The following is a 23,446-nucleotide window of genomic DNA, read 5'->3' as shown; positions in this document are numbered from 1 at the left end:
TTCGAAGAAAAACAAACACATCAATTAAAGAGAATGAAATGCGATCCAAACATTATAAACATAAAGACTTGCAACTCTCATTAGACCTCCCTCCGGTTCATGAGAACATTTGTTATAAAAATCTACAAATTTTACATATTCATCAAATAAAAGAGCTTCAACAAATTTTAGATAGCACCAATGTTTTTGAGGCCGAGCACGACTCCAACGCCGATAACATGACCAACGGTACCACAAGCCAATGTGTCGGCGAGGGTGAACCCGGCCGGGTCACCTGTCTGTAGACCCGAGTCACGTGCCTCCAGCCTAAGTCCAGCTGTCGCCTTTCTATTGGCTGATGGCGCTAGTCCGAACCTCCCGGCGAACAGCATCAGCGTCGTCGATGTTACCATTATCTAATCAAAACATAATTAGTCATTGCTTAAAACTTAACTACTGTCCATTTTATTTTGTTTTATCTCTTTCGTTACCAGATTTGTTGATGAACCAATGAAGTCACACTTGGCACCCAAAGCTCCATTACCCTTGCGTCTCATGGGCTGAACACTTGCCTAGTAGCGTTTAAAACAAAACAAAAACATTTCATATAATTAACCATTTCATATAATATCAGCATCTAAAGATTGAATCAAGAAAAAAATGAAAATTACTAACCAGGCCTTGAACAGGAGCTGCGGAGATTTTAGTGGCTCGAAGACCATTGAACTGTGGCAATGTAGTCATCATAGTGCTCGTCATACTCTTAAGTTGAATCTCAAACTCTTTTTATTTTCTTGTGCACTCAGATTTTTGTATTTCTTGTTTTTTCGCAGTTTTGTTCTTCTTACAGTCTTTAAAATGATTTAGGCAGGAATCATCGTGTGGCCTTGGCGATCACAGAAATGGATTCTGTTTAGGTTACTTCTTGCTGACTCGTCGACTGTCTATTGGCGGATTTTAACTCTGGATAAGGGTGTCTCATCGTCTTCTTTCAGAAAGATCCTTTCTTATATGGGCTTCACATGCAGGCCCATTTATTACTTAATTAAATCTAAGCACATATACTTGAACTTTGCATTACCTTGTGGGACTTCAACTTCAAGTGGACCGTGGTCTCAAGTCTCAACAACTGAACAACACATGAGTGGTGGCAATGGGAAAGAGACTAGTGTCTACTGTAGGGTTTAGTGGTATTTTTATAATTGTTTCAAGAGAAGAAGGGTAAGACTGAGAATAGGAAGGATGTCTTATCGTTGACGTGCGGACGAACTTGCCTTGAAGGACACTTTCGAGTTTGGTCAATTCATTACCCTATTGTTTGTGAATTAAGTTTTTTCAAACCAATCATCGTACATGAACTATTTTGTTTTGGTCAAATCCATACCTTCTAACATTAATATAACTTAGAAATTCTTATCTACAACTATCATCAACCTTAATAAGCCACTTGAAGTCCACAAGATTTTCATACAGAATCATCAACTTATCCACAATATTATTTTAAGATAGTATAACTATAAACTAGCATAATCATGATTAATCTTTCGAAAAGATGATTATGCTAGTTTTAACTTATAGTAAGCCAATAGTAACATTTTTATAAACTAGCATAATCCTTTTTAAAAAATATTAATTTCTCACCGAATTTTAAATTGATCAACTATGTTAAACCAGTTGGTCGGAAATGGACGTCAATTTACATGCATTTATTTATACAATGAGATATGTTTGTTTCTTTATTTTCATCTAGTCAGCCAGGAACATTTTTTATTTTATTTTTTTGAACAAAGTAAGCCAATAACATTTTTTTGTTGGATTTTATTGGATTTTCTGTAACGTATCCAGTAGCAAGCCAACAGCAATAATTCTAAATCATAAATAAGTGGACCCGTTTATTAGAAGGAAAATGAAGTTATATAACCTAACACAAAAGCCGACACAGTAGACTCTTCTAAGAGTTGATTTGTCCTTAACACATAATCATTAATCAACTCCATAATTCTATGTAAATATAGCAGCCGCAGTTGTTTAAGTCCTTAAGCTGCCAAAGAATAAATTGTAGAAAACTAACATCATGGCGTATTTTTATTACTTTGACCAACTAAATCATTTTTGAGAAAATGAAATGTGTTTTGACTTAATTAAACCGTTCTAAGAGAGGAAATTTAGAAAATTATATCATCGACCTAGAGCTTTTGGATCTGGTCAGTTTACCTGAACCGGGGATCTGATTCTATTAGCAACCAACCACTTTGCTTACTTGCCCGCTAAACCGAAGATATTATACCGGGTCAAACATTTATTCTTCGTCTAATCTGAGTATCTTCCTAGAAGTAACATATATGCGCGTGTGAGTTTATATGTTTCTTCATTTATATAACACATAGAGATCATTTGTAAAGCACATCGAACACACATCAATTCTTTTATCATCATCTTCATCATAACCTGAAATATATACTCATATAAATGGAGAACGCATTGGTCAAAACACCATTGAGAAAGCTAAGGAGAAGAAGAACAAAACGGGTCTGGAGATTGAAGTTGAAGCTGAAATTGGCATGGAAGTCTATCAAGATCCGGGTCAAGTCACATCTCCCAGGTTTCTTGGTTACCAAGAAACACCTCTTGCACATTAAATCACGAAAGGAAGAACAAGATTTGTCTCAAGTGGCCCGGAGGATCTGCAAAATCTCCAACGACTCGACCAAATCGCTAGCGTTTTTACTTCAGCTTCCTAAATACTCAGCCGCGGATTTCTTAGACCGCGGAGATTTGATGACTCCGGCTGCGTCTCCAAGGGAGAACATATCCAAAATGTGGCGTGAGCTTCACGGTAGCAACAATTGGGAGAATCTTCTCAATCCTCTGCATCCATGGCTTAGGAGAGAAGTAACCAAATATGGAGAATTTGTTGAATCCGTCTACGATTCACTCGATTTCGATCCTTTATCCGAGTTCTGCGGAAGCTCTAGATTCAACAGGAACAAACTCTTCGAAGAGCTTGGTTTGACCAAACATGGTTACAAGGTAACCAAATTCATCTACGCGATGTCTCATGTCGATGTTCCTCAGTGGTTCTTAAGCTCATCTATGGGAGAGACATGGAGCAAAGATTCGAACTGGATGGGGTTTTTAGCTGTGAGTGGAGACAGAGAGTCGTTAAGGATCGGTCGGAGAGATATTGTTGTGGCGTGGCGTGGAACTGTGACTCCCACGGAATGGTTCATGGATCTTAGAACAAGTAAAGAGCCGTTCGATTGCAAGGAAGAACATGGCAAGAACGTGGTCAAGGTCCAAAGTGGGTTTTTTAGTATCTATAACTCCAAAAGCGAACTCACACGATACAATAAAGAGAGCGCATCTGAGCAGACGATGGAGGAAGTGAAGCGGCTAGTGAAGTTTTTTAAGGATAGAGGCGAAGAAGTGAGCCTAACCGTGACCGGTCATAGCCTTGGAGGCGCCCTGGCGCTTATGAATGCTTATGAAGCGGCTAGAGATGTTCCGGGTTTATCTGGTAACGTTTCTGTGTTCTCGTTTGGTGCGCCAAGAGTAGGTAACTTGGCGTTCAAGGAAAGGCTAAACAGTTTAGGTGTCAAGGTGTTACGTGTGGTGAACAAGCAAGATATTGTCCCTAAGCTTCCTGGTATCGTGTTCAACAAAGTACTAAACAAAATTAACCCGATAACTTCAAGGCTCAATTGGGTCTACAGGCACGTCGGAACACAGCTTAAGCTCGATGTATTCAGTTCGCCTTACGTAAAACGCGATTCGGACTTAGCGAGGTCTCATAATCTCGAGGTTTATCTCCATGTTTTGGATGGCTTCCACAGCAAGAAATCAGGGTTTAGGGTTAACGCGAGGAGAGACGTTGCTTCAGTGAACAAGAGCACAGATATGTTGTTGGATCATCTAAGAATACCTGAGTGTTGGTACCAAGTGGCACATAAGGGTTTGATCCTCAACAAACAGACCGGCAGGTGGGTGAAGCCCGTCCGTGCGTCAGAAGATATCCCCTCTCCGTTATCGACCGGCCCAAAACCGATTCATAGCTTATGAGAAATAAATCAGTTTGCATTCCATTTATTTGTTTAATTCTTGAATCGTTTTGTCTTTGTGAGTTTTGGTTAGAACATTTCTACTCCATCAACATAGATCAAACTGTGACAATAATGTATATATGTTTGAAGCTATATTAAATACAATTTGCAACAGAACGTGTCAGTGAGACAGATTAAACCTTAGTTACAGTCTTACTCTAAACCAACAAAACAATCTAACAACAACGACAATATTTTACGGATTCAACCATGGGAATGATCTTTAACACTCTCTCTTGAATTCAAAAGTCAAATTTTTTTCAAAAACTTTCAACCATGATATGAAGATCACATATCTCAATATAAAAATACGTTTGAAGAAGTGGGCGCCTATTTTGGTAAATTTCCGGAAAAAGAAATGCTAAATTGCTTTAAGAATTGTCTGTCTTATACTGATGTGATGAACCAACCAGATTCGATCTTTATCTTTTTTATAAAAATATCAATAGCAGTAGAAGAATCATGATCATGATGATGAAAATCAAGTTGATGTTTAAAAGTAGCTTACAAAGTTACATGTTACAACAACCCAAGAACACATACAAAGAAGAATCCTAAGCAAACCCTAAAATTCACACACACAACAACAATAAAGAGCTTCTAGAAAAAACCAACAACAAATCAAATCTATGAGATAATTTGGGGTTGCCTCTTCAAATTTTTTAAGCGGCTGATATTGCATTGAAGTCTTGATAACGAGACATTGCGCCTTTGAACTCGTGTTCGTCTGGTTTGTGAGTGCTCAAGCTATGAGGAATGTATGCTCTGAAAATCTCCTCCAGGTCTGGACTCTGCTTCAGCTCACGGCAAGCCACCTCAAGAGCTGTGTGTTCGAACCCTCCGTAAAACTTCTGGCGGCACACGTAACCGAAGATGAGAGAGATGATGATCAGAGGGATCACGAGGGCCGTGTAGAAGAATGTCTTGGCTCCTAAGTAACCAAACATAACTACTTGGAATAGAAACAAAGCTGCTAGTATGCGCTGGTGAATATGCGGCCACATTCTTCCATAGCTCTCATATGATGGGACGTACACTTTCAACGCCTGTCATACATAAGCCCAAATAAAATCGTTTAAGATCACATTTTTAAACCCTAAGTTTTTATGGGTATAGTAATTAAGGAGAGAGTCTGACCTGATTCCTAAGGACGAGCCAGCCTAAACCGAAGTAGGTGACGCCGAATACGAGGATAAGAGGAGCAATAACGGAATAGCAGAACGTGATTGTGAGGATGAGCAAGTCTCCTGGAACCCTAGTCGCATAGCTCAAGTCTCCCGGGTACCAAGCTTCTTTCACCTCTGCTTCAGTTTTGCAGAGAAACTTCTTTTTCAAATGGAAGATTATCAAAGGTATGATCCGAGACAGCTCAAGGCCATAACCGATAAAGAACCTGAAAACAACATAAGAGTTAGAGAACAAACGAACAATGTATATACTGTTTAAGTTAAAAGGAGCAAAAAAAAAAAATCTCACTTGAGAGCAACATAGGTCAAGAAGAAAGTCGCACTCTTAGGGAGGCTAGTAGCCAAAAGGTTAATGACCATGTCGAGTTTGGGATTTTTCGCGATATCCTTCACTGTGTTAAACAAAGTACCAGCAAGGGTAACTCCGATGAAGACATTAAAGACCGAGAAGTAAAAGTACTTCCCCGAAGCAGCCCTAATGGCATGGCTCTGCGAAGGAATCCCCTCAGCTTTGGAAAGAAACAAGAGAAGCTTAGGCAACATCGCCAAGAAAACGAGGAGAGCAATCTGAGGAAGGAAAGACTCCAAAACAGTTCTTACGGAGGTTAACTCCACAATTGGCTTTATGAATGGAATAATCTTCTGAAGATTCTTAAGAGTGGTGATAGCAGAGACGAACGCAATTGGGATCATGTAAAACAGAATGGTGACTGCAACAAACAAGTAGATGAAGTACTGCCTGATTATTCTACCGAAGAGCTTGATATTGAGATTCTTCCATATGAGCTGGCGAGGCTCAGGAGCTTCCATCACAGTCCATTTATCAACCATCTGGCAATGCAAAGACTGAGCGGCTGATGCAGCAGTAATCCTATTGTTGAAGAAAACAATTGCTGCAGTTTGCTGCTTTTCAGCAAGAACAGCTTTCTGCTCTGTTTCTAGCTTGGCTACAGACTCGTTGATTAGCTCGGTGTAATACTCAATGCTGTCTACTTGTTTACCAACTAGTCCACACATGCCGGTTTTATTCGTGGGTCGGTTATTAGTGGCTTCATTTATCGCTTCTGCACGCGCAAGTTTCTTCTTGTACCCTTCCAACTTTTCCCATATCTTATTAACCTACAAATCAAACGAAGAGCAAAGATTAAAATTGTTTTAACAATATGATGCATAAAACATTAGTGCAGAACAAACAGATAGATACCTTGCTGTTTTCTGTTACGACAAGGGATCTGTAGAATGTCTCAGGGTATATTTCTCTGAAATAAGAGTCAATGAACTCTTTCTGTGTCTGTCCGTCAGGCGGATGAGGCATATCCCTAACAAGAATAGCGAACTGCTCGGGTTTTACATCAGTGGACATGAGAGCTTGAGCTCTTAATGTAGAGACATGCTTATAAGCTTTCCACAAGAAGAAATAAGTGACCAAAGATATCCAGTAAACAGCTCCTAGGAACGCCCAAAGCCTCGGACTTTTTTTCTGTTCAGTTGAAAGGATACACATTTTTTGCTTTAGAAGATCAAAACCGCAATATCTGAAAATGAAGTCTTTGTTTGTGATTGTGATTACTTACTGTGATGTTAGCCATTGATAGATTATCAATTTGGCTAAATGTTCCTTTGCTTGTGGTATCTGTGGCGTTCTTTGAACGGGTCTTTAAATTGTGGTCTGTTGCGGCTATAGGTAGTAGAGTCGGTAAGAGAAGAAGACCGGAACAAGCAAATATCCCAAGAGCTGCGTCAAACAAAAAAAGCCAGTTTCAAGACATCAGAAACACTTTGTCATGTTCTTGTGAACATCAACTGAAGTACTGAACCATATCAACATGACAACATCTACAAGAAAAGGTACTTAATTTAAGGAGAGATACAAACATAACACAGCATAGCAAAACAGAATCGTCAGAGACAACAACAAAAACATCATTTTGAAACTTTTCTCCCCAAATTGTCCCCAAAGATTGAAACTTTCTTAGGTTAAATCTCAAACCCAAATCAAAACCAACAGAAATTAGCAGATATCCACAAGATCCTTCAATAGTAACCACTCTATGAACAAACTAAAGTTGCCCAGAGAGAGAGAGGGAGAGAGAGATCGAACCAGTGCTCAAGAAGACAAAGTGGACGGCAGTGTCGACACCGGAAACGTTAACAATATCTTGTTCAGAAGAAGTGAAAGCTTCACGCATCCAAGCCAAAGGGTTTCGAGTCAAGGAGGTGCCTTCCCAAGGTTCCAACCCTTTAATGATCCGATTCGGGTAGTAAATCGTAACATTACCGGGTTTTCGAGAAAGCCAAGTGAAGAGAAGCATGAGAACGACGAAGATAGCCGCGGATGTCCCTAAGGACACAAGAAAAGATCCGAATTCCATCTGGGTTTTGCCAGATGCAAGCTCTCTGTTTTCTTTCTAAAATCCTCTCAAAGTAGCAGTTTTTAAAAGAACAAAAGAAGGAAAGTAACCGTTTTTAAGAGAAAGAGAGGAAGTGTGTAATGTTGTTGTTCTTGCTTCTTCGGGTAATTACCAGCCTTACAGGTGAGAGAGGACAGGCTTTTTTTCTTCCTTTGTCCTTTTATCTTTGATGTATCATTTCACAGAAAAGAAAAAGAAAGAAGATATTTTTTCTAATAATTGTTTAATCTTGTGTAATTGGGTTTGTTTATGGAGGAATCAAAAAAATTGTGAGTAGATTAAGAGATTAAATGGTGGGGAGAGGGAGAGGTGTGAGAAGAGAGTGAAGAGCGTGTTTAAGTGAGAAGGCCGACAGGTGTTGACGAAAGAGACACCAAAGGAGCTGGATTCAACCCTACTTCAGGGCACCCCTCTCTCTCTTTCTTTACCCATCCATTTTGTTCCTTTTTTTTTCTTTCACAAATTTTCCTCTTTTTGTACTTTTGAAGTTTCTATTCCCTTCTATTTTCTATTGTTGTTGTCTTGAAAGTTGAAACCTATTTTTACTTGTAAAATCCTTGGTTATTACTATTACTTTCTAGTTGTGAATTTACTCATATGTTTTTCTTTTATTTTTCTCCATGTGGAAGTTCAGAAAAAACTCTTTAAATGCTAGTTTGGTATAAATTTCCATTTTGTTCTTTTCTTTTTAACTTTTATTTTTTCAAAGGTGAATTAGCTGTATGACCAAAATTAAAAATTATAGAAAAATATAGCATACTATTTAAAAAAATTAAGAAAATAACATAAAAGGTAATTAAAATTACCATTTTAGTGTTAGGTTTGGTGATAGTAATGATAATGGGGTGGTGGCTGGCTGGAGGTAGGGTGGTTGGAGATGTGCAGTGGTGGTGGTCGGAGGTGGAGTGGAGGCCAGAGGTTGGGCGGTGGTGGTGGCCGGAGGTTGGCCGGATGTTGGCCGGAAGTCGGCCGAATGTTGGCTGGAGGTCGGCCAGAAGTTGGTCGGATGTCGGTCGGAGGTTGGCCAGAAGTGGTGGTGGCCGGAAGTCAAAAGTAGCTAGAGATGGTGGAGGGGATGATAGTGGTTAAAAATAAAAAATAAAATAATTAGAAAGGGCAAAAACTGTCATTAATACATAAGTACAAAAAATATAATTGATTTATAGTTAGAATGGTTAGTTTGGGAATTATAATTTTTTTTTTGTTATACAACTCAATTCGCCTTTTCTCAATAGTAAATTATTCTTAGGATTTTCCTCTTTTTGTACTTTTAAAGTCTATACTCCCTTATATTTTCTAGTGTTGATTCGAGAAAACGTTTTTAACGTTTTTTACTTGTATAATTACTTACTAGTCTTACTCATAAATTAGCTATCACTTACTACCAAAACATGTTTTACATATCCCTTAGATAGTTTAAAATACATATAGTAGCGAATATACATTTATTTTGTAAAATTTAAAGATTATGAATTTTTGTAATAAAAAGTTAAAAACACATAATCATATATATAAAAGTAAGGTTTTGGTCTCTCCTTATTGGTTGATTTGCATTAATTACTATTTTTTTCTTTTCTTTTTACTCATTTATAATAATTACAAATTTATATATAATGATAATTAGATGTGATGGTGATTAAGTTTACAAATTTAATCAATAGTCAATAAATTGTCCCCCAATACATATCTGATAACTCCACAATTTCCATTTATATTTTTTCCTTTGTCATAACTCTAAACTCCACTATTTGCTTTTAATTTTCTCTTTTGTAACTCCAAAAATATTCATATCTTTTCTAAAAAACGTAACTCCTTATATGGATAGTCAACCACCTCTCTTTAGTGTGATTCAATTTATGTATAGTTACAAAAACGTAACTTCTTCTACATTCCCAAAATTCAACAATAAATTAGAATTAACTATCACACTTTTTTATTTAATTATAACTCCTATAATTTTTAATCCTATAAATACTCATTCTTTCATTCTTTCATTCTCTCATTTTCTCATTTTCTCATTTTTCTCATTTTCTCATATTGTATTTTTGTGCTTTTTGTTGTTGTATGTGTTAGAAAACCAAATTAAATATCATTGTAAAATTTTAATTCTAAATTTTAATTTTAGAGACTATATGATATGTATCTTATATTGTTTTTGATTTTTTGAAGATCGATATATGTTGTATGTTTTAGTTCCATCATCTTATAAGTAATCATTCTTTCATCATCTTCTACTATATTCATGTACAGTAGAACCTCTATAAATTAATATTCGGTAAATTAATAACCTCTATAAATTAATAAATTTCTCCAGTCCCAAGTTGGGACTAGTGTAATTTTGGACATTATTCGATAAAATAATAAATTAATAACTTTTTAAAAAATCCCATGTAAAAATATGGTCCCATCAATATCATAAATTAATAATCAAATAAACTAGTATATATATATATCTATATATATATATATATATCTAAGAATATCTAGTGAAATATGAATCTATTGTTGTTTGTTTGTTTTTGAATTTGCATTCTTGTTGGAGAGCATCTCTAATCTTTCTGACTGCATCAAAAACTTCTGGTGTTGTCTTCTTAAATCGCATCCAAAAATTGTAGAGAGTTCTTGACGCGATAATTGCTTCCTTACGTGTAACTGGTTCTAAAGATATCGTCATATCTTCTTCAACTTCATCATCACCTTGAAAAATAGTAGCAGCAATTTCTTCTAAACTCTGAATTTCTGATCATTGCACAACAAGAGAACTAAGTTGGAAAGATCTATCTCCATTATTTATTTTTGATCTTTGAATATTTTCTAACATTTTCATGCGTGTTTTATTTTCTTTTTTAATTATGCAATATTTAATGAAATAATTTATTGTAATACATTTGTCAGCTATTTTTTCTTATCTCGAATAAATTTTTGTAATTCATTTTAATATATAAATTATATAAAGATCGTTATAATGTTTTTCAGAAACAAAAAGAATTTGGTTAAAAGAATTTGGTTCTTAAGATTACATAATAAAATCATATGTTTCATGAAAGTTAAATTTAGTTAGAGTATAGAATTATAATGAAACCTAGCACTAGCTCATACTTATATGAAGTAAAAAGAATTAAAATAAAAATCTTATTAAATCATAGAAATATGAAACCATTAGTATGAAATCTAGCACTATAATTTAAATTGATGAGTAAACGTTTTTTTTAAAAGATAGAAGTTATCCTTAGGAGGTTTCAAAAAAAAATCTTTAGATTGAAGTTCATATAATTTTCTAAAAAAACAAATTTTGCTATAAAATAATATAAATGAGCTATTATTTGTGAGTTTGTATCAACAAACAAACAAATTATGTGTGAGTGTATATCAACAAAATACTTTGTAAAAGTAATATATAGCATATATTTATTAATGTATGCGTACATAAATAAAATAATTAAGTCAAAACTACTAAATTATGAGCAAATGCAAGATATTAAATCTTAAAAGTCTTTTAAATTGTTTCTAATCATATTTCTATTAGAAAACAATTTCCGTGGGGTAGTGCGGCTTTTTTATCTAGTTATGGGAAAAACGGAAACATATATATTTCTAAAAAATCAAATGGAAATACATAACGCATTTTCTCATAGTAATTTAAATGAACATAACTTCCAGAGTTTTAAACAAACGAAGTTAACACGACTTAATATGTCTATATTAATTTCCTTGCCGTAAGTTTGTCATACTGTACATTTCAATGCTTCTTAGTTCTTATATGCATTGATTCACTAAATCTCCCTCTCACGTTACTGGTATCTTTATCAAAGTTGTTTTTTCAAGTAATGTACACTTCAATTCAAGCTACACATGATATATATGTTTATTTTAACAGCTATTTCGCATTGAAAATCACATATGTAGTTTGTTCTCACACTGAAAATCAGTTTGTATAACTTTTAAACATCTGATAGTTTGCTCTTCCGTTGAGACAAAATGTGCTTAAAATGCATCATCGGTGACATGTGTCATTATATTCCATTTAGACGCAAATCCGTTCTTGACATGTTTACAAATTCACTATAGTTGATGGAAATATTTTTATCGATTGTTCAAATTGGCGCATTATAGTTTATATTGTCACTTTTAGAATTAGTTTCATAAGTGATAGTAATTCATTTGTATCATTCGATAACCAATAAGTGATGATATTTTTGTAGAAAATAGATAATTATATTTTCTCTCTTTATTTCTTTTTTTTGAATAAGCTAGTTAGGTACTACTAGTCACCTTATACACTATACACTAGGTACTCTATAAATTAATACTCTTTAAATTATTATTCGCTATAAATTTGTCCGGTTCCGAGTTGGGCCGGTGTAAAAAATAAAATTATTTGATAAAATAATAAGATAATAATTTTTTGAAAATCCTATGTAAAAATATGGTCCCAACAATATCATAAATTAATAATGATATACACTAAATATATATATATATATATATAAGAAAATTTAGTGAAATATGACTTTATTATTGTTTGTCTATTCTTATATCTGCATTATAGTTGGAACTCATATATAATCTTTTTCATTGTATTAAAAAGTTTTGATGTTGTCTTCTCAAATCACATCAAAAAATTGAGTAGAGTCCTAGATTCGATAATTGTCTTTTTACATGTAATTGTTTCTAAAAGCACCGCAATATGTTTTTCGACTTCGTCATTACCATGGAAGATAACACCAACAATTTCTTCTAAAGCTTAAACTTCTAACATTTATCATTTTCACCTAGACAATTAAGTAAACTATTAACATCAATCCTATTACGATAGTCAATATTATAAATTAAAAAAATTCTATAAAAATGTGTATCATAACAAAAGTATCTTATTTTGTAATATAAAGTTTTCAAAATTATATATATAAAAAATCTCTTCATAAGTTAATATTTTATTAATTTATCGATAATTAAATTTTTTTATAAATTAATAAAAATTTCATAGTCCCGACCTTATTAATTTATAGAGGTTTTACTGTATATCATTTATTTAAGAAAATCATACACAAATTTGTCGAATCTGTTAGTAGATCTATGACCATATGGGTTGAGTGTGACTAGAAGACATAAAAATAGATAAAGCTTTTAATTTCTCTATTATTCGTCCATTCATCTGAAGATGTATTGGATGGTTGAAGTAGTGTATGTGTGATTCAAGACATGATACAAGATTGTTGTTGTTTTAGGTGAGTGAGAAGTTTCTAGAAGGTTTGAGAAGGCAATATTGAAGGAAGATTTGATGATGAATTTAAGAGGAAAATTACTATTTCTTTGGTTGATTAAATTGAAATTTTACAAATAAAAGGAAAATAGCAAAAAGGAAAAAATCCTTTTCTTATGGAATTTGGAAATCTTCTCCTATGGTGATTAGGAAGTATTGATGGATATATAAGGAGGTTTTGGGCATGTCCAAGAGAAGGAAGAGAGCTGAGGCATAAAGATAAATCCTAGGGAGCTTTCTGTGTTTGTGTGCGGCTTAGTTTCGCGGTTTGGTGCTTGTGTTGTTCAAGCTTCTTTGTTTGTCGGTGTGACGTGTGTGTGAAGGTTGCTCAAGAGAGTTGAAGATCTGAAGTCTAGACTCAGGGGGAGTTTAGCCCAACTTTAGGTTATCTTGGTTTGAATCTAGGCTCGGTGTGAGTTTAATTAAGGGTAGAGATTTATTCTTAAGATTTCATGTTATAGAACAGAGCGGTGAATTAAGAGGGTTGTGTTTGATTTACGCGTTTGCGAATATGTTGTATTTGCTTTCATGTTCTAGTGAAATCGAAATCTGGCCGTAGTCCCGGGGAGTAGGAAAAACCGAACCTCGTTAACAAAGTTCTTATATTATTTACTTTCTGCACTTTATTATTGCCTCATCCGCATATACATCATCAACAACAAAAATAACAAACTATTCAGAAACAACACATTTTTTCTTCCTTTTTCCTTCAGTTTTGTTAGATAGCTGTGGAATACCCCCTAATCATTAAATTTAATTTTCTTCATTTTAGATTCGTCTCTCTTCTTATTTGTTACTCTAAAAGTCTATCACATTATATACCATCCACCATCCACCATCTTATTTGATACCCAAAAAAAAAAGAAACATATACCATCATACCTTGTGTGTGTGTGTAATCTACGTAAGAAATTAATGTCTTGTACGTTTGCACAATAAATACGAGACAGAGAGACAAAGAAATCGTTAATGCAGTTTCAAAAGGTTTCGAAGATAAACGGATAAAAATCGAAAGACGTCCACGACATACTTAAAAGATAAAGAGTTAAGGTGACTGACAACGATCTCGTAACCAATAACTATGTCTAAAAAAAAAAAAAAAAAAAAAAAACTATGTTTATGTGTCGAGAGGGGACTGTCTTTAAATTGGTTATGATTTAAGCCATGGGGAGTTTTAAGACAGATGCTTATTTTTTTCTTTTTAGTTTGTGTGTGCCATGAAAGTGATAGTTTTGTTTGTTATTTTCCATGACCAGTAGCTAGTAGTATCATCACTACCACCGGTCCTTCCTTTTTATGTCGATTGGGTAAAATCCACACTAGATAGATGTAAAATAGATGTTATTCTTTTGGCATCTAACTGAATTAAAAAGATAACAAATTCACTGGACAAAAACAGTGGGTTTCACTAAGACAGGCCATTAATATAGATAAGCGAATAAAAATCACTATATATTTTTTTTTTTATCAAAAAAAAAAAAATCACTATATCTATATATAAATTTATGGGAATTTGATAAAGTTTGTGTTACTCACAAGACAAAAAGGACCCAATGAAAAAAAAATAGTCGTTGTGGTCCAGTTGTTGCCACGTTGACGTAAACTTCATTGCTGCCGACATCGAAAAAAACTTGAAAATGTCCCCCAAACTAGCCCTGAGACTTACTATCCGGGATCCGGTATCCGATCCGGCATCCACCATGCTCCGCTCCGGAAAATAGGATATCCGGTATAGGCGGATCCAGATCCGGATATTGGTTTTACGGATCCGGCCAGATCCGGATCTGGATCCGGATAGCTAAAATAACTAGAACCGGATATCCGGATATCCGAAGTAGTTGTGTATTTATGTTTATATTACATGTGGGCTTGGTCAATAGTTTATAAACAACAACGTCCAACGATTTTTATTAGAGCCCATAAGGCATAAGCCCAAAAAAACACATGTCATCGTTTTTCCATCACTTATCAACAATTTTTTTTTTAATTAACTAAAGTAACAAAAGCTCGTGGAGATTGGAGAGTGGAGACATTAGGTCAAGCCGCTGTCCTAGAAAAAAAAAATTACGCCATTGTTGTTGTCTGCTTGCGATTTTGCAAAAGAGAATAAAGAGCGATCAAAACTTGCGGCTTGCTTCTTCTACTACAGATCATTCTTTGGAGCTTCTTGAAAGGTAAGCAAAATCTCTCACCATTCATGGTTTCAAATCAAGTATCAACAGATTAACTTGATTGTGTTCATTTTAATCAAGTATCAACAGATCCTTTTCTTAAAACAACTCTGGTATATGTTCATTTTAATCTCGACCCTTATTAGAGTATATCAACAGATTAACTTGATTGTGCTTGACATGAACGTGTTGTTGACAGGAATGTGTGCTTTTATTTTTCTGTATAGATGGAAGACGAAACTACAATATCCACAGACAATTGTGGCAATGCGGATGAGAGTGTTGAACCTGAGTTGCATGAGAACACTGAAGAGACAAATTTTTCAACAGCTTCTGGGTCTGAAGTATCAAAGAAGAAGTCGATAGTCTGGTTGCATTTTGTGGAGTCTGAAGTATATGGTAAGGCTAAGTGTATGCATTGTTCTGGACTGATTAGTTGTAGAACTAAGGATGGTGTCACAACTAGTGCAATGGGAGGTCACCTTAAAACATGCAAAATGATGCCTCGGGAAGAACTTGATGGTGAAAGGGATGGGAAAAAAATGAAACAGTCAACCTTGTTTCATCAGAATCAAGGAGATGGTAAAGCTGGTAGTAAAGTGTCGTCTTTAGTAGCATTTAGTCCGTCTGCAAGTCGCAAAGCATTGGTAGAAATGATTATCATGGATGAGTTACATTTCAGATTTGTTGAACATAAGGGGTTCATACGTTTCATGCAGATATCTCAACCACTTTTTGTAATGCCTTGTCGCAAAACTGTGACTAGAGATGCATTAGAGATTTTTGAAGATGAAAGGAGCAAGCTTAGAAAGTTTTTTAGAAACTATAAAGGTAGTATCTCTTTGACTACAGACTGCTGGACATCTATACAAAATATGAGCTACATGTGTCTAACTGCTCACTATGTAGATGATGCTTGGAGGCTACACAAAAGAATCATCAATTTCTGCATTGTTGATAATCATGCTGGTGAAACCATAGGTAGAATGATTGAAAAATGCTTGGTTTTTTGGGGAATTACTAAAGTGTTCACCATTACAGTTGATAATGCAAGTTCTAACGATCTTGCATTAAAATACTTGAAAAGGAAGTTGACTTCATGGGGAACAACTGTCTTGAATGGAGACTTTCTTCACATGAGATGTAGCGCTCATATTTTGGGTTTAATTGTGAGAGATGGTCTTCAAGAGGTACATGGTGCAATCTTAAGGATCCGATCAGCTGTTAGGTATGTTAGATCTTCACCAAGTAGGCTGAAAACGTTTAGGGAATGTTTAAAGCATCAAAAGGTTGAGACAAAGGCTGGTCTTTGCATAGATGTTGAGACAAGATGGAACTCAACATTTTTAATGCTACAATCTGATGTGGCTCTCAAGAAAGGGTTTGATATGTTGGAGCTAGAAGATGAGAAGTATGTTGTAGAGCTTACTAAGATCCGCAAGGCTGAACCAAATGATAGTGATTGGGCTTATGCTACTGCTTTATCACCTATCTTGCAATATTTTTATGATGCAACTGTGAATATTTCTGGATCTAAATATGTAACTAGCAATACATATATGAAAGAAATATTCGGTGTGGGCTGGATGATTATGAAGATGGACACAATGGGGGGATGAATACAAGAAAGCTATGGCTGAAAAAATGAAGCTCAAATTTTATAAGTATTTGGGCAATTTTGACAATACAAACATGATGATCTATGTTGCTGCAGTTCTTGATCCGCGATACAAAATGAGATGGGTAAAGTGGATGATTCAAGGTACTTATCCTAACTCTGAGGCTAGTTGTTTGATTACCAAGATCACAAACGCTTTAGACAGATTATTTGAATATTATACATCTTTGCAATTACAAGAATCAGTGGGATCCGAAGGTAATGTAAATTCAGGGTTAGATCGTTCTAAGGACAGAACACAGAGACATGTAATGATGGATGAGATGTTTGATGATGAGGAAAGTGTAGAGGCTGATTCAACAAAGTCAGAGCTGGAGTATTATTTGGATGATATTCGAGAGGATCGAAAGAATCCTGATTTTGACATATTGCATTGGTGGAAGACAACTGGATCTAAATATAAGGTTTTGTCCCTGATGGCAAGAGATATGCTGGCCATACTTGTGTCAACGGTCGCATCAGAATCTGCATTTAGTGCAGGTAGTCGAGTAATAGATCGCTTTCGTAGTTCGTTCACACCAAGAGTTGTGGAAGCTTTGATTTGTACCCAAGATTGGTACCATGACAATGATGAAGATTTAAGAGTAGAAGAAATGGTTGCTGAGCTTGAGTATATTGAATCTGGTAATATGTCTTTTTTTTTGTTATATATCTTCTAGGTTTGTGAATTTTTATAGCTTTTCAAGTACTAATGATTGCTACTTATTATTTACAGAAGTGAAGACTTCAAATTTACAGCCATGACCAACGCTTAATGGGTGTGTGAGGATGAGGTAATATTAGATTCTTTACCCTCTAAAATCATAATAGTTAGGCCTGGGCATTTTAACCGAATCCGAAACCCGAACCCGAACCCAACCCAAACGCAACCCGAAATAAGCAGTTTGGTTCGGATTCGGATAGTATTAAGTACCCGATTGGATTTAGTTTATTTGAAATTCGGATACCTGATCGGGTTCGGGTATTACCCGATATCCGAAGTAGATCCGAATCAACCCAAAATAAATACAAAAATGCATCTAAGTGGATTTGAACCCAATACTTTAGACATTAATTGATGCATCATAAACCATTTTGCTACCTTAATTATTCTGTCATAGAATAAAAACATTAAGTATTTATATATATTCATATATTCTAAAATTGACTTATTTTTTTCTTTCTCAATCAACATCAACATAATCGATAATTTTTTTATCTTTTTCCAGACCCCAGATCAATTTTACTAGAAACATGACAAACAAATCTAAAAAAAAAAATAGTGATATTTTGTGGGGTTTGAGGAGTAAGTGAGTGAGGTTGGAAGATAAATATAAATCATAACATATAATTTGCTATAGATATTGTTAGATTTGGTAGAGAAAGTAAATGATTTGATTATTGAAGTGTTGGCAATGGATAAACAAAATTAGGGGTTTTGGTTGAAGTAAAGGGAGACGAAGAAGAAGGAAACAAGTAGAGGGAGGTAGAAAGTTTTTTTTTTTTTTTTTTTTCACGACAGGAAAAAAAAAGATTTTTTTTTTTTAATGAATTCGGGTATACCCGAAATTACCCGAACCCGAAGCCAAATTACCCGAATCCGACCCGATATCATAAAATACCCGATTGGGTTTTATATCTCTACATCCGAAAACCCGAACATCCGAACCCGAATCCGATCGGATACCCGAATGCCCAGGGCTAATAATAGTCTTTCTAGATGTTATTATGAATTTCATATATGTAACACATATGTTTCTCTCTTTTTCAGATATCAAGGAAGAGGGACATCAAGATACATCAATCTTTTGAACTTTTTGCTTTTTTTTTTTGTTGAACTGTTGGTAATTTGATGTATCAAACATAAATCTTATGTATTTGGTATCCCTAGTATTGTTTCTTTTATTAAAACAGGTAGTATTCATAATAATCAAAAAATTTGACTAACCGATCGGATCTAGATATCCTAAATTTTAACGGATATCCGAATGTTCGGATATCCGGTTTTCCAGAATCGGAAACGGATAATAGAATTGCGTATCCTCCGAATACGGATACGGATACAGAGACCCTCAATTTGGCCGAATATTCGGCTCCGGGCCACCCCAAACCTTATCTACAAATAATTTCAGTTTTGTATTTGTTAATTGAAAGTAACGCGGTTCACAGATTTGGTTAGGTGGCTATTGATCGGGTCCAAACTCCTTTTGCTGATATTTATTATTTTTCTCTTTTTCACGTCGACATGTACATAAACCAAGACCCACCACCTCATCAAGTTTCTTCTTCTACTTACGGGTATGAACAATGATCAAATGATATTTCAAATATCTATTAGATGGGTCTGCGTATTTTAATCAAGTTGTATTAGCAAAAAGTTAATATAGAATTATTATGTCAAGACTGAAAATATCTAGAATTAAAGTGTTAGCATACAATGCGATATGCCGTTAATACCACTGGATAAATGAATATACATATCTAATAAGAAACTTTTACTTTTAGATAAAAAATTATTTAAACTTTGTTTTACAACCCCATTGTATGATGCTGATATTGATGATATTTATGCAGATTACCCCCACTTTACAACTTCTATATCAAAAGAGACAAAACAAATGGTTTTCATATGTTGTAGGTAGTTCATTACCAAAAAAATAAGTTGTAGGTATTTGAAATCATAGGCATTCTTATGTACTCTAAACAAAATCTAGACTAATCTTCGAATTTAGATCATTATCGAAATAGGAAGAGATTCGTGAGAAGCAAATTTGGTAGATTAATTTCATTGTGTAAGCTTCGTTGCTTTCACGATCGATGATATATGTACATTTGCCCATAGACTTGTAATTTGCTTGGGAAAATATTGCAAGTAATTGGTTGTAAGAATATTGACTTCTACGAGACTACGACTTAGAATCTTAAGGATTTAAAATGTCTGGAAACCGAACCTACTGATTAATTTTTATTTTATTATATAGGCTATTTGATAGAATACAACGACCAATTTAAATTGCGCAACACCATAGTATAATTGTGTGATATGTGGACTATACAAAACGAATCAAAACATAAGGATTTTCAAACTAAGTTTATTTCATAATCATTGTATGGGAGACGTGACTCCTACTAGTAAAAAATACAGTTTGAATTATTCTGCATGACTTGCAATCAAAGGCAATATTCAATCACACAGAACAAAGTATCATTACTATTATTCCAAAACTGAATATCAGGTTACTATAATTTACCATATTTCTGGTGTTGTCGCTATGCAACGAATCAGTCACATGTAATGTATAGCATTTTGGTGACAATATGACAAAAGAAAATTAATTAAATGGTACGTGTACCTCCGGCCAAAATAAGTTATTTATACTTGACTTGCATATGCCTGAGCAAGCTATACCATATTATATATCTCCAGATTACCATATACTTATTCTAAGAAGAAAACTTATTAAAACCTTACACATCTACTTTATGTTGACACCTATAATCCCCCATTTGGTCAATACACTATAACATCGCTGATCGTTTTCATTGTTTAGCTGACTAATATGATGGGCCGTTAATATGCACGGCCCAAACAATTTCTTTTACGAGACTCCAACAGAACAAGGAAAAAAATGGGAGAATTGTGCAACTATGAAATATTTTAGTTCGTATTTTGACGTAAGCCTGCAACTATGTTTTAAAACTGGATCCTGCCCAATACCTAGACTTTGGAGCGATGTTCATATATATGATGACCTACCAGGGTCTAACTTTCTCTAATCTTTAAATATTTCTTAATTACACTGATAAGATAGATCCCAAACTTGTTCGGCTATTACTAACATTTACATATAGAGGCCAAATTCAAACTAACACTGTAACACATGGACAGTACAAGCAGTGCGGCCACTCTATCTAATTAAGAGAGGAAGAGCATTGTTCAAAAAGGTATTTCTATAAACATTTAAATTCAAATGATGAAAATATAAACTCATTTAAAGTTCGGACTATTCTCCCTATCTATAAAACATATATTTTCACATTAAATATATGGTCCATTACATTATTATATATAACTAGGAGATTTCTTAGGAAGATCAAAATCCAACTAAAAATTAATTTACTAAATCCAAATCTTATGTCATGTAGTTCTTTATGTCCTCAATGTTATATAGCCTACCAGGTTCTATGTGTCACTGTTAGACAATAATAGTACAAAGTTCAACAAGGATCAATCATGGAGCAAGAACCTAGTTAGTTGGTACCAAGCAAACTGGTAGGAGATAGCCAAGAAGAAAGGCTAATGTAAAACATTGAGGAAATGTTTGACATGTAAATATGTATTTTTTTTACAGTCATTTTGCAAAATAAAAACTTAAAACTTATAATGATATTTTGCAAAATAAATACTTCTATTTAAATATGTAATTATAATGACATTTTGCAAAATAAAAACTTAAAAATGACATTTCCTTTAAAAATCTCTTGTAGATTGCATTATCTGCATGTGTGTCACACCTTCTCATCTTTCACACGCATACATAAAATTCATACATGTAATGCAAATACTTATATACTTATAAGTCTATTGATAACTTATACGTATACTCTGTAGCTCACATCTATGTTGTGACTCATGCATAGATATTTGCACACACCTAGTTCAATTCAAGCATCAACATCTTCAAGAAAATGGATTCTATCGTAATAACAATTTCACTTCTCTTTGCAATTTTCGCTTCTCCTCTTGTAGAGTCTGCTTATAATCGTAGTAATGGTTACACCCTCGCGAAGATATCACTAAATCCAATTGATGCTTGCTGGCGAAGAAACCCTAAATGGGCGACTAGCCGTCAAGCTCTTGCACATTGCGCGGTAGGGTACGGAAAAGCTGCGTTGGGGGGCAAAAACGGTCCCATCTACGTGGTTACAGACCCATCAGACGACCCTGTAAAACCTAAACCTGGAACGCTAAGATATGCAGTGGTCCAACCAAAACCGCTATGGATCACATTCGCACGTGACATGGTGATAGTGTTGAAAAGCGAGCTCTATGTGAACAGCTACAAGACGATAGACGGGAGAGGGGCAAAAGTTGAAATAGGCAACGGGCCGTGCATAAGGATGAAACTTGTGAAACATGTCATTATACATGGGATAAGTATCCATGATTGTAAACCAGGTCCGAAGGAAAAATTGGATGGTGACGGTATCCGCGTTTTCCAATCTTCACATATTTGGATCGATCATTGTTTCTTGTCTCGGAGCCAAGATGGTTTGATCGATGTGATTTTTTTGTCTACGGCTGTCACTATCTCTAATAACTATTTCACCCAGCATGATAAAGTACGTAAGAGTTTATCATATTTCCTAAACAGTACCAAAAATAATATTTAAGCTAGTATTTGATGAAAAAATTGGTGTGTTATTGTGAAGGTGATGTTACTCGGACATGATGACAAGTTTATGGGAGATAAGATCATGAGAGTTACAATTGCATTCAACTATTTTGGACCAGGTCTCATTGAGAGAATGCCTAGGTAAGTATATATATAGAGTTCAATTTAACTGGATTAGATTAGAAAATGCTGACATAGATCGATATGTGATCAGGGTAAGGAGAGGGTATGCGCATGTAGCAAACAATAGATACGAGAAATGGCAAATGTATGCGATCGGAGGAAGTGCCGATCCAATTATCTATAGTGAAGGCAACTACTTCGTTGCTCCCGACAAGCGTAGCAGTAAACAGGTATCGATCTTCATTTTAGATATTATCATGCAATAAGATTTAATTTAACGATGACATATTCTCACGTTAAAATAACATATTACATGATGCACTCGGGTTTATATAGATATTGACTTTGAGTAGCTCTAATAAATGTGTATTTGTTCGAGTACAACGTTGTGTATACATATATGTAGGTGACGAAGAGAATGACAACTGCAGCTGATTCTAAAAAATGGAAATGGAGTACGACTAAAGACGTTTTCATGAATGGAGCTTTCTTCGTGCCGTCTGGTGGAGCAGTCAAGCCGTTGTACAAAGGAGGAGAGGCGTTTCCGGTGGCCCACGGCTCTCTCGTCCCTTCTCTTACTTCCTCCGCCGGTCCTCTCCGTTGCTACGCCGGTAGAATTTGCTAGTCAATTACTCACCTCGTTTTTATTAGAAGATCACACAAAAAAAAAAGTCAATTTCTTCATTAAACGATATGTAATTTTAATTTTTGGTTATTGCCTCACAGTTCGTTAATATTAACAGAAAATTAACTCCCTTAACTTCTATTTTAATATGTACTCTCTTAGTATAAAATGTATATAATATCGCATTGAATCCTGTAAATATATGGTGTTAGAGTATAGTAATAGACTTTTAGTTACATCGCATACGAGTTATAGTGGCATTGAATTGACCTCTCGCTTTTGCCTTCTATATAATGTTAGATTGTTCTATGATTTCATTGGTGGTTTTTCTTTATGAGAAATGAGTGTGATGATTCAGAATGTTTTAGCTTCTTCTTGAACTTAATTAGGAACTAGATCTATGGTTTTCTCATGGAAGTGTCAATTGTTTTACATTTTATTGTTATTCGATATAGAACATGCCAATCTAAACCCCTCACAAAATCTTCACCAAGGACCCACATTCCAATCTTATGTGAACCTTACATGGGCCTT

At 34.8% G+C, this 23,446-nt stretch overlaps 5 protein-coding genes across 5 annotated transcripts; 3 read left to right on the top strand and 2 right to left on the bottom strand.

The window, feature by feature from the left end:
• LOC104777064 (photosystem I reaction center subunit psaK, chloroplastic) lies at window positions 1–808 on the bottom strand. Its single transcript, XM_010501267.2, has 3 exons — window positions 655–808; window positions 471–551; window positions 1–395 (listed from the first exon to the last, which is right to left on the bottom strand). The coding sequence occupies exons 1-3, from the start codon at window positions 736–738 to the stop codon at window positions 168–170; spliced, it is 393 nt and encodes a 130-aa protein (XP_010499569.1). The 5' UTR covers window positions 739–808; the 3' UTR covers window positions 1–167.
• Window positions 809–2,337: 1,529 nt separating this feature from the next.
• Window positions 2,338–4,193, top strand: LOC104777063 (phospholipase A1-Igamma1, chloroplastic). The gene has a single exon (XM_010501266.2). It carries the CDS (start codon window positions 2,449–2,451, stop codon window positions 4,036–4,038), a length of 1,590 nt encoding a protein of 529 aa, XP_010499568.1. The 5' UTR covers window positions 2,338–2,448; the 3' UTR covers window positions 4,039–4,193.
• A 355-nt stretch (window positions 4,194–4,548) lies between these two features.
• Window positions 4,549–8,189, bottom strand: LOC104777062 (hyperosmolality-gated Ca2+ permeable channel 3.1). The gene is made up of 6 exons (XM_087503694.1): window positions 7,368–8,189; window positions 6,841–7,001; window positions 6,471–6,746; window positions 5,556–6,385; window positions 5,217–5,472; window positions 4,549–5,125 (listed from the first exon to the last, which is right to left on the bottom strand). Exons 1-6 carry the CDS (start codon window positions 7,636–7,638, stop codon window positions 4,742–4,744), a joined length of 2,178 nt encoding a protein of 725 aa, XP_087359820.1. The 5' UTR covers window positions 7,639–8,189; the 3' UTR covers window positions 4,549–4,741.
• An 8,614-nt stretch (window positions 8,190–16,803) lies between these two features.
• LOC109130534 (zinc finger BED domain-containing protein RICESLEEPER 1-like) lies at window positions 16,804–17,533 on the top strand. Its single transcript, XM_019240169.2, has 2 exons — window positions 16,804–17,413; window positions 17,505–17,533. The coding sequence occupies exons 1-2, from the start codon at window positions 16,804–16,806 to the stop codon at window positions 17,531–17,533; spliced, it is 639 nt and encodes a 212-aa protein (XP_019095714.2).
• A 3,863-nt stretch (window positions 17,534–21,396) lies between these two features.
• On the top strand, window positions 21,397–23,042 carry LOC104777061 (putative pectate lyase 4). Its single transcript, XM_010501264.2, has 4 exons — window positions 21,397–22,111; window positions 22,202–22,305; window positions 22,379–22,517; window positions 22,694–23,042. The coding sequence occupies exons 1-4, from the start codon at window positions 21,458–21,460 to the stop codon at window positions 22,910–22,912; spliced, it is 1,116 nt and encodes a 371-aa protein (XP_010499566.1). The 5' UTR covers window positions 21,397–21,457; the 3' UTR covers window positions 22,913–23,042.
• Window positions 23,043–23,446: the final 404 nt, after the last annotated feature.

Source organism: Camelina sativa, chromosome 3 (genome assembly GCF_030686135.1).
Source record: "Camelina sativa cultivar CO46 ecotype springtype chromosome 3, ASM3068613v1".
Classification (NCBI taxonomy): domain Eukaryota; kingdom Viridiplantae; phylum Streptophyta; class Magnoliopsida; order Brassicales; family Brassicaceae; genus Camelina; species Camelina sativa.
Note: the sequence above shows the minus strand (reverse complement) of the source record. Positions and strands in the feature narration are given on the sequence as shown.

Excerpts from the sequence above, each read along its gene's own strand:
- LOC104777064 (XM_010501267.2), bottom strand. The coding sequence starts at position 738 with ATGACGAGCACTATGATGACTACATTGCCACAGTTCAATGGTCTTCGA. Across the intron at positions 552-654 it reads CAGCTCCTGTTCAAGGCCTG|GCAAGTGTTCAGCCCATGAG; the intron begins GTTAGTAATTTT and ends AAACGCTACTAG. Across the intron at positions 396-470 it reads TTGGTTCATCAACAAATCTG|ATAATGGTAACATCGACGAC; the intron begins GTAACGAAAGAG and ends TGTTTTGATTAG.
- LOC104777063 (XM_010501266.2), top strand. The coding sequence starts at position 2,449 with ATGGAGAACGCATTGGTCAAAACACCATTGAGAAAGCTAAGGAGAAGA.
- LOC104777062 (XM_087503694.1), bottom strand. The coding sequence starts at position 7,638 with ATGGAATTCGGATCTTTTCTTGTGTCCTTAGGGACATCCGCGGCTATC. Across the intron at positions 6,386-6,470 it reads TCGTAACAGAAAACAGCAAG|GTTAATAAGATATGGGAAAA; the intron begins GTATCTATCTGT and ends TTTGATTTGTAG. Across the intron at positions 5,473-5,555 it reads TTGACCTATGTTGCTCTCAA|GTTCTTTATCGGTTATGGCC; the intron begins GTGAGATTTTTT and ends TGTTGTTTTCAG.
- LOC109130534 (XM_019240169.2), top strand. The coding sequence starts at position 16,804 with ATGATGATCTATGTTGCTGCAGTTCTTGATCCGCGATACAAAATGAGA. Across the intron at positions 17,414-17,504 it reads GCTTGAGTATATTGAATCTG|AAGTGAAGACTTCAAATTTA; the intron begins GTAATATGTCTT and ends TATTATTTACAG.
- LOC104777061 (XM_010501264.2), top strand. The coding sequence starts at position 21,458 with ATGGATTCTATCGTAATAACAATTTCACTTCTCTTTGCAATTTTCGCT. Across the intron at positions 22,306-22,378 it reads CTCATTGAGAGAATGCCTAG|GGTAAGGAGAGGGTATGCGC; the intron begins GTAAGTATATAT and ends ATATGTGATCAG. Across the intron at positions 22,518-22,693 it reads ACAAGCGTAGCAGTAAACAG|GTGACGAAGAGAATGACAAC; the intron begins GTATCGATCTTC and ends ACATATATGTAG.